The following is a 14,295-nucleotide window of genomic DNA, read 5'->3' on the forward strand; positions in this document are numbered from 1 at the left end:
CGCCCCCTATCGGGGCGACTGGGAGCCGAGCCCGGGGCAGCTATTTGTACGCGGCCGCGGGATTGGTCGCCTGGCTCCCGCGAGGGTGAGGAGGGGGTGGGCAGTGCGCACTCGCGCGTGCGTCAGGTGGCGCGCGAGAAAGGCCCGGTCGCGCCGAGGTTTGAGCGGCCGTCGCCATTTTGTAGGGTTCTCTCTGACGCGGGAGCCGCCGCCAGCGCTGCTGCCACCCGGAGGTGCGCAAGGTTCTTGTGGGTGTGGGGGGAGCCTGAGAGCCGGGCCGGCCGGGCCTCTGGCGGACGGGGAGGGCCCAGAGTTTGGGTTTTTTTCTCTTGGTGCGGGAGGTCCGGGGAAGACAACGGGAGGAGGCGGGGCCGGGTCTCCGGAGGGGGCGGGGCAGGGGTCGAGTCGAGTCTTTGTTGGGGAGAAGGCACGGGAGTTGGGTCGCCGGCGCGGGGGTGGGGGTTCCCAGTTGGGGCAAAGGGGGCCTTTTTATTCTTAAAAGTATTTTGAACGGTGATGCCTCCCGGAAGAGAGGTACACAGATTTCCCTCCAAAACCTTGTTACCAGGGACGGTTAGATGTATGCCTCTTTCCCCCCATTTGGATTCTTCTCTTACCTGCCCCCCAACAGGAGTATTTCAAGCTAACCCTGTTACTTAAAATGCGCCTTATTTCACGAGGGACTATGCAATGCATGCTGACGACCGACCCGTTCGCGTGTTACACACAGCTCACACCACTCCTTAAGAGCTAACCTTCCTCCCGCTACTGAAAAAAGAGGGAACGTCTATGTGAGCATCTTGAAGGTGCCAAGAACTTGGGAGGATTAATCCAAAATGCAGTGCATTGAAACTTTCGCCTCTAATTTCTGAAAATCTTTCTTCTCTTTCAGGCTCTTGTCAGGATGGTGAAGCTGTTCATCGGAAACCTGCCTCGGGAGGCCACAGAGCAGGAGATCCGCTCACTCTTCGAGCAGTATGGGAAGGTGCTGGAATGTGACATCATTAAGAACTACGGCTTTGTGCACATAGAGGACAAGACGGCGGCCGAGGATGCCATCCGCAACCTGCACCACTACAAGCTGCACGGGGTGAACATCAACGTGGAAGCCAGCAAGAATAAGAGCAAAGCTTCAACCAAGTTGCATGTAGGCAACATCAGTCCTACTTGTACCAACCAAGAGCTCCGGGCCAAGTTTGAGGAGTACGGTCCTGTCATCGAATGTGACATCGTGAAAGATTATGCCTTTGTACACATGGAGCGGGCTGAGGATGCAGTGGAGGCCATCAGGGGCCTTGACAACACAGAGTTTCAAGGTGAACTGCTCTGGGGCCTGGGTGGCAAAACCGAGTGGGGTCTAGGTCTAGACAGAGGCAAGAACACAGGACCATGGGGCCGGCAGGGTGGTGTCTTCCATTCTACTTTAGCTGGAAATAGTAGAACGATTGTATGTTTACCATGCTTAAACACAACTTAACTCTTGGAGAAGCAAACACTTCTCCTTTTCAGATTTGCCAAGATGTTTCTCAATGTAGAATCACAAACGGTAGGTCACTTTTTCCTGCAAGCGTCATTCATTTGGGTGCTGTTGGAAGTTTAATCTGCAAATGGGAGAAGAAGATAAAGGTCTGTGGCTTGCTTCTTTTGTTATGATGAGGAAGCCTTATATATTTGAGAGTTTAAATGCATAGGGCTTATATTCCTTACTGCCCTGGGCAATGGGCCATGGTGGGGGGAAAAAAAGACAGGAAAAAAAGACATCTTTAAAAATCTTTGTATTATAAATCTGGGTGGTGAATCTGATTTTGGGGGGTTATCTTTTGAGTACTCAAATTTGCTCAGTATGTGATGAACTATATAAGCAGAGCCAAAAACCGTGCTATGTATTCTGCTCCACATACTATTATTTACTCCTAAAGGGAAAAAACGACATTTCTAAAAATGTTAGGTTGAATGGGAATTATGGTTCTGCTTCTGAGGAGATTCCGATTAGAGTGGCATATTGAATTATTTACATCATTAATAAAAGTACGGACGTTGTCATTAGTACTACAGGAGGTTGCAGATTCTCTGGAACTGTGCTGATATGGTAGCCACTAGCCCCATATGGCTATTAAATTGAAATTAAATAAATTTTAAAGTTCAGTTTCTCAGTTGTCTGCACACATTTCAAGCACTCAGAAGTCATCCAGGCTAGTGGTGACTGTATCAGTGCAGATACAGAACATTTACATCATCACAGGAAGTTCTCTTGTACAGCACTGTTCTACAAGCTTTTTGTTGATAGTGTCATCTTAGACCACATGTTTACATCCACTTCTCAGGTTTATAAATTAAGATCATTTTTTTCTCTGAGTACCATTAAAAGGGTTGTAAAGACGTACTAAAGGGTCCTCTACTAAACCTAGACAACAGAAAAGAAATGGAGAAGAGGAAAAGTTGACCAGAAAAGGGTAAGAAAGTTTGCAGATAGTAGAGATTGCAAATAGTGCATCAGATATTTCTGGCTTCAGCCAGTGGTGTCCTGACTTTTAGTTGCTCTTTAAAGCACAGGGCAAAAATTGTAGATACTTGCTACCATTTACTTGTCATATGATCTTGGACAAGTGTTTTAACCTCTTTGTGCTTCATTTTCCCCACTTATAAAATAGAGTTATAATGATCCCTGCTGTACCTCCCTCACAGGATGGTAGTGAGGCTAGAATGAGGTAATAGATGTGAAAGTGCTTTGACAGTAAAAGCACTGTATGATAAAAGGTGAGTGGTGTTCGCAACAACAAATGTTTCTATGCTGGTTAGAAACTTCTTTAAAATGTAATACCTTTCCTCATTTATATTTGGTTTTCTTTTATTATTTTGGAAAGCTGTTGCACTTCAGATACCTTTAAAAAATACCCTGAATTATTTTCATTGGATGAAGGAGGGCATCATGAATGGACAGTGTTGGAGGAAATGGGAGTTCTCTCTTGATAGGTAACAAGCAAAATGTGAAATAATGCAGTTAAAGTCTGGTACAAACTGCAGCAATGTTCTAGTATAATACTGCTTGTCTTTACCTTTTTAATATGCAAGTGAGTAAAAGGATAGGATCAGAAATAGGTATATGGATGTCAGTTAATTGAGGGGGGGTTAGCTTGAAAGAAATGTGTTTTAATACAGTGGGTTTCATTCAGGATGTAATAACACAATGATCCATGAAATTTTTTTAAACGTCATTATTGGGGAAAAAAGGATCTTTTATTTGGTTTTCATGTTCTTAGCCTGGGCCCTCTGGAGAAAGCGCTTAACTTTTCGTTATGTTTTACATACAGACATTTTTATAACCAGCTCTGTTTTTTTTCCAGATGACAAGAGAAAGTTTAGCATTGGATAGTAAGTTGCAGTCTTACAGAAAATATAATCTAGATACCAATTTGTCACAGTTTTTTCATAAAGCCTTTTTATTCATCTCCTAATAAAGGGGACCTCTTAAGAATGCCACTTTGGTCATCTTTTGAACCTTTATATGTTAATGGCTGCTACTGAGGCTTCCTGACTGTAAGACTAACAAAAGAAAGCAGCAGAATCTGAGTTTACCCGAGTCTCTGAGGATCTGTTTCCTCCCCATAAACAGCAGTGAGCTGAACCGCTACTGACTTAGCAAGCAGTTTGCACTGAAAGACCGTGAAGAAGCTGTTCCCAAGTAATAACTCAGGCAGCTGAACTGGGAATGATATATGAGTTTGTGTGTTTTGTTTTTCACCAGTATGTAAAACAAACATTAAATTGGAGTACAGTTGTATATCAAGCTATATCCCTAATCTCTGGGTCCTGTTACTTGGCAGGAGCTCAGCAGTGAGGACCTCAGGTTCCCCACCTCTTTCTTTCAAAAGAAAACACTTGTGGGAGGTGGAGGCTGGTTTTCTGGGAAATGTTGGCAACATACCTCAGTAATTTTTTGGAGATTTCAGAAAATTTTTAAGCTTTTGGCTTCTCCAAGTGTGGTAGAGTAGTAGAATTTAATCTTCCTCCAGTTTTCTTTGCATTGGTTCCTCAAAGTAATAGAGAAGCACAGTATATTTCAATTACCATAAGAATTTTAGGAGATTTAAATGCCTGGTTACAACCTTTAGAAAGATTATGTGAAAAAAAGTATCACTTCTGTTGTAGATCTTTTAGTTCTAGATTTAAAAAGTTGTTTACCTGATTCCTTTTTACAGTTACTACAGATGTTTATAAACTTCTCAGTTCCACTCTAAAAGCAGTGGTGGAGAGTGTATGTAGTAATAGAAACATCAAGGGGAAAAAAGTCACTGGGTTTTGTTTCTCAAAAAAAAAATGGACCCATAATCTGTAAAGGATTAAATTACATATTTTCCTTGAAAATGTACTTGTAGGCCTCTGGACTGGCTGCTTTTTAGATTGGCATGGTTACACTGACTTCAGAATTGAAACACTGTTTGTGTCTATCACACGCGTTTAATGTCACCATGTATGTTTGAAAGGCAAGTAGCTTGTAATCCCTCCAGTCCAAATTACAGGGAATTCTACATTTGGGATATAAATTGGGGCAAAAATCCGTGTGTTTCTGTTCTAAGCACAGTTAGCATTTGTCCTGTAATAACGTCTAAGAATGGGTAAGAATGGGAGTATCTGTATCTCTGAAAATAACGGGATGGCTCAGTGCTGCTTTCATGTTAAATTGCTGTCTGATACCTGTTGACACTATCAGTGTTGATGGTGGATGCTGCCTCTCTACTCGCAGCTGGAAGTAAAAACCTGACCTCCTTTGTTTCTGCTAAAGAAAAGGTTTTAAGTTTGAGGCAGCAGCTACTAGAAGCTGGGGTGGTAGGAATGTTGGACGTTGGGCAGAACTGAGTTTGACTAAAGTGATATTACTGCACTAACCCGCTCCCCTCTCAGGGTCAGTGCATGGCGCTGTTCTGGCTGCCGTCCTGAATCGGGCTGTTTCCAACAGGATGGTGGAGCACGAGGCCTCCTACCGCATAGCTGCATCCAGAACAAGGTCTGTTACAGAGAGAGCAACTTGCTGATCGCGGAGGGGGGATTTGTCCTGAGCAGCCCTTTAGAGTGATGCAAAGCCCCAGTTCTCTACAACTGTACTGGCTGCTTTTGGCTATGATCTGTAAAGCAATGACTTGATCTCCAAAGTCTTAGGCAGTTTGGCACCAAATGCTGCCAAGAATATGCCTTTTCTCAAACTGCTTTTAAAGACCTTGGATGCTTTCATTAGCAAGGCTCCCTGGGCTTGGTTGTTCACAAGCCCAGGGCAAAGATTGTTTCTTCTCTTCGCTCCTCGTGCTGGTCATTTCTTGCAAGTATGGATGTGGCTTGTTTGTACGGGTGCCCTGAAGCCTTTAGGCCAATGCTGCATTTTTCTAACAAGTAGACAATTCCCTGTAAAGAATTGTTTACAGGTTTATGTCGTTTACTGCATAACAGGATGAAATGCCAATCATTCCATTATATGAAAACACACTGTCCCTAAGAAACCAGTACTGCTTCAAGAACCATTTCTTGCTGTTGAGAGACTTAGGTCAGGTAGCTTTCTTTTCCACAGCAGGCGTGGATTCACCTTTGCTTAAAAAAAAAATGTGGGGGTGGGGTTAAAGTCTGGAAGCTCTTATATCGAACTCTTAAGGGGTCCTGGAGTTTAGGCAGATGATGCGCCAGGTATGATTTGTGTGCCCAACATAGCCTTCTGGTGACACTTGCAAAAATGGCTGGAAGAAACAAGATGGACAGCACATGCTGTGGCTTTTTAAGCTACAGTACATGCTTAGGCCTTATGTGGCCCTGAGTAAATCAATGAGAGGTTGGTAAGATGCTTTACTATGCAGAGCATAACTGAGGTGTTACTGTATATTTGATTTGGAAAAATTGTCAGGTTTTGCTAATAGTATTGAAAAGTGGAAACTTTGGAAAAGTGGAAACTCAATTTCTATGTTGGGGAGAAGAAAGTCGTGGAGACGGAAGTAGGAGGGAATCCCGGTCTACTGTGTAAGTAGAAAGTATTGACTGGTTTCTGAGGATTCAGATTTTCTAAGTCTCATCTGTTAAAACTTCAGCTGCTTTTTTGGAGGGGATTGTTGAAATAGGGTTGTAGGAATGTGTGTTTGTATGTTTGTGTGTCTTTTGCCAACTAGTTGATTTTGGGGAAGACATAGAAGGTTAATGAGTTATAATAAATCTTCTTAAATCTATTTCCTAAAGGCAAACGAATGCACGTGCAGTTGTCTACCAGCCGGCTTCGGACTGCCCCTGGGATGGGAGACCAGAGTGGCTGCTATCGGTGTGGGAAAGAGGGCCACTGGTCCAAAGAGTGTCCAGTAGACCGTTCAGGCCGCGTGGCGGACTTTACTGAGCAGTATAATGAACAGTATGGAGCGGTGCGCACACCTTATACCATGGGCTACGGGGAGTCCATGTATTACAACGACGCATATGGAGCACTTGACTACTATAAGCGTTACCGAGTCCGCTCTTACGAGGCAGTGGCAGCAGCAGCAGCAGCTTCCGCGTACAACTATGCAGAGCAGACCATGTCTCATCTGCCTCAAGTCCAGAACACGGCTGTGACCAGTCACCTCAGCTCCACGTCCGTTGACCCCTACGACAGACACCTGTTGCCAAACTCGGGCGCTGCTGCCACCTCAGCTGCTATGGCTGCTGCCGCTGCCACCACTTCCTCCTATTACGGAAGGGACAGGAGCCCCCTGCGTCGTGGTGCAGCGGTGCTCCCCGCAGTTGGAGAGGGCTACGGTTATGGGCCAGAGAGTGAGCTATCTCAGGCTTCAGCAGCTGCACGGAATTCTCTGTATGACATGGCCCGGTATGAACGGGAGCAGTATGTGGACCGAGCACGGTACTCAGCCTTTTAAAAACTGGAGGTGAGAGTGGGGTGGGTGTGGTTAAGAGATTCCATTGAGTTCCCCAGAAAGGAGACCTTGCCACATAGAGGAGGCTAAAGCCACCTGTTTGCTGTCAGGACACTATCCAAAAGGTAGTCACTGCATTTTAGTCTTAAATATTTCTCTGGGCCAGAGCTTCATTTGACCTCTTGAGGTCTTTGTTTACAGCTCCAACCAACTTGTCCATCCTGGGAAAACAACAACTCAGTTTATTAGTCAGGATATTGTTCTTTAATCAAATGTAAGCAGATCTGGGTTACAAGAAACATAGTTGAAGAGAACTAACACTTGTTGAGTACTCTCTTTGTACATACATTTAATGATACAGCGAGGTTTTAAGATATTTTCTCTTACGGAGAAAGGAACCTAAGGCTCAGAGAGGTTAAGTACTTTGTCTAATGTCATCTGGTGATTGAGAGTTCCAGAATTCAGGTAGGACTCAGGCCTACCTGAGTCCAAAACTACTTTCTCTTCCCACCACAAAAGTCATTGTGATGTATGTTGAAGAGTGTAGGTTCAGAAGTTAATAATTAATGTCACCAGTGAGGATTTAAACTAACTTCAGATTTCCAATTTGCTAATAAAACTATTACTTGGCTCATAGGCCTTTATCAGAGAAAACTCTTCTAATATATAAGCCAAATAAAATCCTCTGAATTTTAGGCATTTAGTTCCAAGACACTTGCTGGAAAGCAATGTTTTAATGCCAGTGTCTGCCCTGGATTCCGTGGAGTTCCTTCTTTATTAGTAATCCAGAGCATCTTGTTCTCCGTGGGCACTTAGCTGCATTTCTGCATGGCTTATGATGCTACTTTCTAGAGCCTGACACTTCCCATTGCTTCCAGCAAATTTTGGGGTTTTTTTGTTTGAGAACATTTAAAGAGCTAGATTAAACAAGTAATTTTCTGAAGTGTATGAAATTCCATTGATGGTAACCCTGGCAGTTTAATTTTTCCTTTTTCAGGTAATGTAAACAAAGATATTGGAATGTTAAGGCTAACTAGAGTATCTAGAAATTGATACCCAGTACCTTGAAATTGAGCATCAGCAGAACTGGAGGCCTAGCAGGAAAGTTAAACTGAGTTACCACCGAGTTTCCAGGGTTCTTAACATACCTCTTTGATGTATGAGTAGAAGAAAACCAAGTGACAGGAGTTTTCCCTTTTACATGGTGAGAAGCAAATATATGAACCTGTGATGTTATATCCTGTGTGACTATGATAAGACAGGGATCTGCTGTGACTACTGTGTAGCAGTGAGTGTTCATTTGCATGAAGTAGATCTTAACAACTAGTGTAGTCTGCCATTAATCTTTTACTTTTAATGCTGCTGGTCTGCCATGAAGTTAGGATATGCCTCTAAAGTAAGGTGGTGTCTCCCAGATAACTGTACCTTTCTCTCAAGTATGTTCCAAAGTTAAACATTAAATAGTACATATTGTGGTCTTTAAGGGTATTACTAAGGTATGTGTACGTGGTTTTTGACTGCTAGCAGTGGTTGTTCAACTAACCTCTTTTTAGTGATGACTGTTAAAGAAACTTACCTTCCAGGTATGAACCTCATATGGACTGAATAACCCTGAGTTGGTTGCAGTCCCAGGAGCCTGATGTTAATGAGGCTGCCAGGATGAAATACTCCAGAACTGTTGGGGATCCAAATTCGGGTCTCACCCTAGCAGAACTGATTCAAGAACGTCACAACTTTTGAAGTCGATTGGCACAGATCAAGACCAAGATTTGGCCCTTTGTCTGTAATAAGTAGAGGAACTTGGTGTGAGTTAACTTTTTTTTTCCCCCAGCCATTGGTGTCTGGAGTTCCCATCACCAATGGAAGAATTAGAGAATTTAGGATTTCTTCTCTTGTTTTGGTAAGGGAGATTTGGTCAATTAAAGGAGCTACTGTAACTGTGACTCTAAATCTGTGACAGTATGATAGCGCAGGTATGTTGGAGGATGAATGAACCACTCCTTGATACCCTTTATGATTGTCATTTCTGAAAACGTGTTTATATGAAAGATTAAAATGAGACATATTTAGAATAATGTAATTGGCCATATTTGAGACCTAGCATCTTCTGATTTTTTAGAAACCAAAAATTAAATTATGGTTCTTGATATCTGTATGCCCTTTGTTTCAGTGACAGTAGCCTTGTATCACAGAAGTAGTCTTACCTAAAGGATGGGTGAGAAAATGAGAAAGATATATTTATCACCAATACAGCAGTCTTCCAGACAGATTGCTTTTTGTTGTATATATATAAGTAGATTCCTATATATAGCCATAGTAGAAAGGTAATTACATGAGATGTAACTTTGATCCGATCTGACTTGGTTTTGTTTTGTTCTGTTCTTTTTCCCCCTGGAATACAGGACGGGACCAGGGCCCTTGTACTCGGAGCCACGCTGCTCTCCAGGCATTGTGTAAGCCTCTTGTGTTGTGCTCTCTTTCAGGTAGGATAATTGCGGACTGAACCCTCGGGCTGCGGTCATATATGAGAACTTGCTCCGCGCGGTCCCCTTTGCCGGGATGTTTCCATTGCTTCATGTTTCAGTAAACAAAGGAGTTTGTGACCAACTATGTTTTCTTTCTTAATTTAATTCTTCTAAGTTGACTTTTCTCTCCTCCTGGCACTAGTCTCTGTAGCCTTTCTGTTCCTTGTGTTCTCAGCCTCTGAGCAGCCCTAGGTAAGGATTTTGCTGGCATCCCCTTTCTCCTGTACAGTGGAATCCCTCTTACCTTGCTTTCCTTAGGCGTTGAACCCTTCTCCCTGCCTACCTGCAACATCTCCTTTCCCTTTAAAATGACCACGTAGAGGCAAGCAACCTTTACTCTTCTCTGTTAGCTCTGGACTCTTGACACTGAAGCTAATCTTCTGAAATTGCTAAGACCATTGGGGTTTTGGTGGTTTTGTTTGTTTTGCTTTGTTTTATGTCTGACCTGTGATCGTGGTACAGCAGTAGCTGAAATTTAGCCTTGTTTTACTCCACTTCTCCCACTTTTTTTTTATATATATTTTGACAAATAAACGTTTCTAACACTTAAGTATCTTTTTGTATGTGTATGACTTAATTTACCACAAATGTCTTCTGGTTCTTTCTCAGTTGTGGTCAAACTACAGACTTCAGTGGAAGAACAGATACCTGAAATTTACATGTAAAGGATTTAGTGAGATAAGTACTACGGCCTCAGCACTGAGTGGAGATAAATTAGCCAGCATCTTGAGACACTAAAAAGTATGCTACACGTAGTGGTCAGGCTCCTTCTCTGTAAATAACCAGAGCTACTTTTTCCTGTTTATACACCAGCAAACCCAGGTTGGTAGTGATAGAAGTCAGCCCCACAGAAAGGGGGCTGTGTCAGGAAAAGGTTGAGTCAGAACAAGGACCTGTCATATTGACTCAGTTTGACTTCACAGTATATGTTCATTTACATTCACAATTTAAACTAGAATTAGACTTTGGCTAAAATGAATAAAATAGTTATGATGATGTGGGGATATGTCAGTATTTTGAGCAGAAAAGCAACTAGGGTATTCATAAGTGGCAGTGATAATCTTGTGCAATAAAATGCGTCCTCTAGAAAAATTTTAAAAAGATTTATGGACATGATATTTAGTTATCATTTAGGTCCTCATAAAACAAATTTAATGATGGACTCTACTTAAACTTTATTGTATCCTATATTACATGGTGATGTAAATTCTGTGAACCTTTAAAAACTGCATTTTCCCCACATATTTTGTACTTAAAATATATCTGTCTGACATAAGTGAAGCAAAATTTCTCCCTGATTTTTGGGGGTAGTATACAACAATATAGAGAGGTTCCCTGCTCCATGTACACACTCCCAACTAGAGCTGATGTACGCAAAGCCCAGATTAGCCCCAGTATTCCCCAAGGAGGCAGAATTGTCCTAGTCGGTTTTTTTAAGGGCAGAGACACAGATTTCATTGTGATTGATCTGCAAGGCATCATGCAGAGCAAATAAATATGTACAGATTTTGTTAGCCTCACTAAAATCTCTGGTCCTGCTCTGTGCTAAGTTAATGTTGCATTTGTAAAAAATATTTATTTGACTGTGTTGGGTCTTAGTTGTGGCATGTGAAATGTAGTTCCCTGACCAGGGATTGAACCCGGGCCACCTGCGTTGAGAGCGTGGTGTCTTAACCAGTGGGACACTAAGGAAGTCCCAACATAACAATTTAACATATCTTGATTTCCGTTATCACTGGTAGAAAAAGCTAGAAAAAAAATTGGATTTGGTTAACATTTCTACATCAGCACTGCCTAGTAAAACTTCCTGCATTGTTGAACATGTTCTATAGCCGTGGTCCACTCTATAGCTACTAGATACGTGTGGCTATTAAAAGTACTTGAAATGTGCCCAGTGAAGCTGGGAAACAGAAGTTTTTAATTAGCTTCATGTGGCTAGTGGTTACTGTATTGCACAGCACAGTTTAAATGTGAAGGACGGACTTCCCTAGTGGTCCAGTGGTTAAGCTGCCATGCCTGTACTGCAGGGGACTCAGGTTTGATCCCTGGTTGGGGAACTAAGATACTGCATGCTGCATGTTGTAGCCAAAAAAAAAAAAAAAGGTAAAGGAGAAAAAGCCTCGAAGAATCATATAAAATACTTTTCCCTTAGAAAATCCTTTCACTCTGCCCAAAACAGATGAGACTGGAAAGGGGTTAGTTTTCAGACAACGTAAGAGGACTGTTGAAACAAACAGGTGTATTTCTAAACCTCAGTTTAGAAACTCCATGTGGGGGTACATAATTCCTTTTATCTACCAAGACCAAATTCTCATTATAGACCATTTTAAAGTGCCACAAGGCCTCTCACACTAAAAGTTCCTGAATTGATTCATCAGTGATTTGAATTCCAAACCAGGATTTTGATGATGAATGAGATGTGATTCCTAGTTGAGAAGCAAACTCGCTATGTATGCTTGCTGTAAGCACTGCGCAGGGATGAGTACAGGGCGCTTTGGAAACATGTGAATAGCGGCTGACTTTAGGGGCTGGGTGGAGGGGGGCGATCGCTATTCAAGTTGAGGAAACCACATATGTGAAGGCCCCTGATCAGGAAAAGCGTGGTGACCATTAGGAAGCAAAGTCTGTATAACAGAAATCTGAAGAGGTAAGTCCAGCACAGTTATGAGAGCCTTGTGGGCTATGTTAAGGAATTTCATCTTTAACTGGTAACTGGAGAAGGAAATAGCGACTGAATCCAGTATTCTTGCCTGGGAAATCCAAAGACAGAGGAGCCTGATGGGCTACAGTCCATAGGGCCACAAAAAAGACGTAGTGACTAAAGAATAACAACAATGACTAATGATATTGAGCACCTTTTCTTATACTTATTGACCATTTGTATATTTTCTTTGATGAAGTGTCTGGTTCAAGTCTGCATATTTTTAAAAACTGAGTTGTGAAAACCATCCAAATATTTGTCAACTGATGAATAAGTACAATGTGATATATCCATATAATGGAATATCATCTAATAACAGAATGAAGTACTAATATATGCTACAACATGGATGATGCTGAAAACATGCTAATTGAAAGACACCAGACACAAAAAGACCACATGCTATATGATGCTGTGCATGTGAGATACCCAAAATATGTAAATCTACAGGATAGTGAAAGTCGCTCAGTCACCTCTGACTTTTTGCAACCCCATGGACTTATATGGTCCATGGAATTCTCCAGGCCAGATTACTGGAATGGGTAGCCTTTCCCTTCTCTAGGAGATCTTCTCAACCCAGGGATCAAACCCAGGTCTCCCACATTGGGGGCAAATTCTTTACCAACTGAGCCACAAGGGAAGCCCAAGAATACTGGAGTGGGTAGCCTTTCCCTGCAGAGGATCTTCCTGACCCAGGAATCAAACTGGGGTCTCCTGTATTGCAGGCAGATTCTTTACCAACTGAGCTATCAGGGAAGCCCACTCATCTTACTATCACAGGGATAGTAAGTAGATGAGTGGTTGCCTAGGCCTAGAGAAGGGTGTGTGTTGCGGGGGGGGGGGGGGGGGGCGCAAAGGGGGGATGGGGGTGGACAACCAAAATGAGCAAGATTTCTTTGTGGAGTAATGTGCATGTGCTCTAGAATAAATTATGAGGATGGATGTACAGCTTTGTGAATATACTAAGAGCCACTGAATTATTATTAAATGGGTGAATTGGGGACTTCAGAGGATATGGGTTCGATCCCTGGTCAGGGAACTAAGATTCCCCCAAGTCCTGGAGCAACTAAGCTCATGGTGCTGCAACTGCTGAGCCCGCTCACCACTACTAGAAAGTGTACGCACCACAATGAAAGCCCCTGCATGATGCAACGAAGATCTGGCACGCTGCAACTAAGACCTGACGAAGCCAAATAAATGCTTTTTAAATGGGTAAATTGTACAGCATGTAGAATTACATCTCAATAAAGCTGTTAGACATGAAAAAAAAAATTGTGTATAGTCATAGTTGCAAACATTCAAATAATAAAGTCTGGCTAAAGGGGGGAAAAACTAACTGGAAGCTATAAAAGGGCTTTAAGTTTGAGCATAACAGGATCAGATTCATTTTTCATGAAAGATCACTATGATTGGACAGGAATAAAAGGGAATAGCATTATACTTCAGTGTTCACAACAGCATTATGTACAGTTATACCAAGGGATGGAAGCAACCTGTGTCCATCAACAGATGAATGGACAAAGATGATGTGTGGATTGTGTGTATAGGTAGATGGTGGTATTCCTATACTACTACTCAGCCATAAAAAAGAACAGATTTTGCCATTTGCAGCAACACAGATGAACTTTATACTATGTGAGGCCTTCCCTAGTGGCTCAGAAAATGAATCTGCCTGCAATGCAGGGAACCCAGGTTAGATCCCTGGATCAGGAGGAAGATCCCCTGGAGAAAGGAATGGCTACCCACTCCAGTATTCTTGCCTGGAGAATTCCATGGACAGAGGAGCCTGTTGGGCTATAGTCCATGGGGTTGTAGAGTCAGACACAACAGTGACTAACACTTTCACTTCACTGTCATGCTAAGTGAAATAAGTCAGAAAACAAATACTGTATGATATCACTTACATGTTGAATCTAAAACTACAACTGATGACTAAAACAAACAAGAAACGCTGACAGATATAGAGAAGCCAACTGGTGGTTACCAGTGGAGAGGCAGAAGCGGGAGGGGCAGCATAGGGGTGGGGGGAAAAAGTTACAGTATTATATGAAATTGTGTGAATCTTTTGAAAACTGTAAAGCACTAAAGAATTTAAAGAATCATCCAAATTTTAAAATATTTTTTAAAATTTTAAAAGAGAATGGCGAGATTTGCCTGGTACATGATAGAGATCTCTCACCAAATCATGAAG

At 42.3% G+C, this 14,295-nt stretch overlaps 1 protein-coding gene across 6 annotated transcripts; it reads left to right on the forward strand.

Moving 5' to 3' along the window:
* Window positions 1-63: 63 nt before the first annotated feature.
* On the forward strand, window positions 64-9,953 carry LOC122708947 (RNA-binding protein 4B). Of its 6 annotated transcripts, none has more exons than XR_006345364.1 (5): window positions 64-233; window positions 893-1,316; window positions 4,903-5,005; window positions 6,214-6,890; window positions 9,362-9,953. XR_006345364.1 is itself a non-coding variant. In XM_043925821.1 (4 exons), exons 2-3 carry the CDS (start codon window positions 905-907, stop codon window positions 6,879-6,881), a joined length of 1,080 nt encoding a protein of 359 aa, XP_043781756.1. In that variant the 5' UTR covers window positions 64-233; window positions 893-904; the 3' UTR covers window positions 6,882-6,890; window positions 8,462-9,953. The 6 variants fall into 6 exon arrangements, 3 of the variants coding, with proteins under 3 accessions (XP_043781756.1, XP_043781747.1, XP_043781777.1); XR_006345361.1 differs by lacking the exon at window positions 4,903-5,005 and adding an exon at window positions 8,462-8,683 and having other exon boundaries at window positions 9,281-9,953; XR_006345363.1 differs by lacking the exon at window positions 4,903-5,005 and adding an exon at window positions 8,462-8,683.
* Window positions 9,954-14,295: the final 4,342 nt, after the last annotated feature.

Source organism: Cervus elaphus, chromosome 2 (genome assembly GCF_910594005.1).
Source record: "Cervus elaphus chromosome 2, mCerEla1.1, whole genome shotgun sequence".
Taxonomy (NCBI): Eukaryota; Metazoa; Chordata; class Mammalia; order Artiodactyla; family Cervidae; genus Cervus; species Cervus elaphus.

Coding starts and splice junctions, on each gene's coding strand:
- LOC122708947 (XM_043925821.1), top strand. CDS start 905: ATGGTGAAGCTGTTCATCGGAAACCTGCCTCGGGAGGCCACAGAGCAG. Junction 1,317..6,213: donor TGACAACACAGAGTTTCAAG/GTGAACTGCTCT, acceptor TATTTCCTAAAG/GCAAACGAATGCACGTGCAG.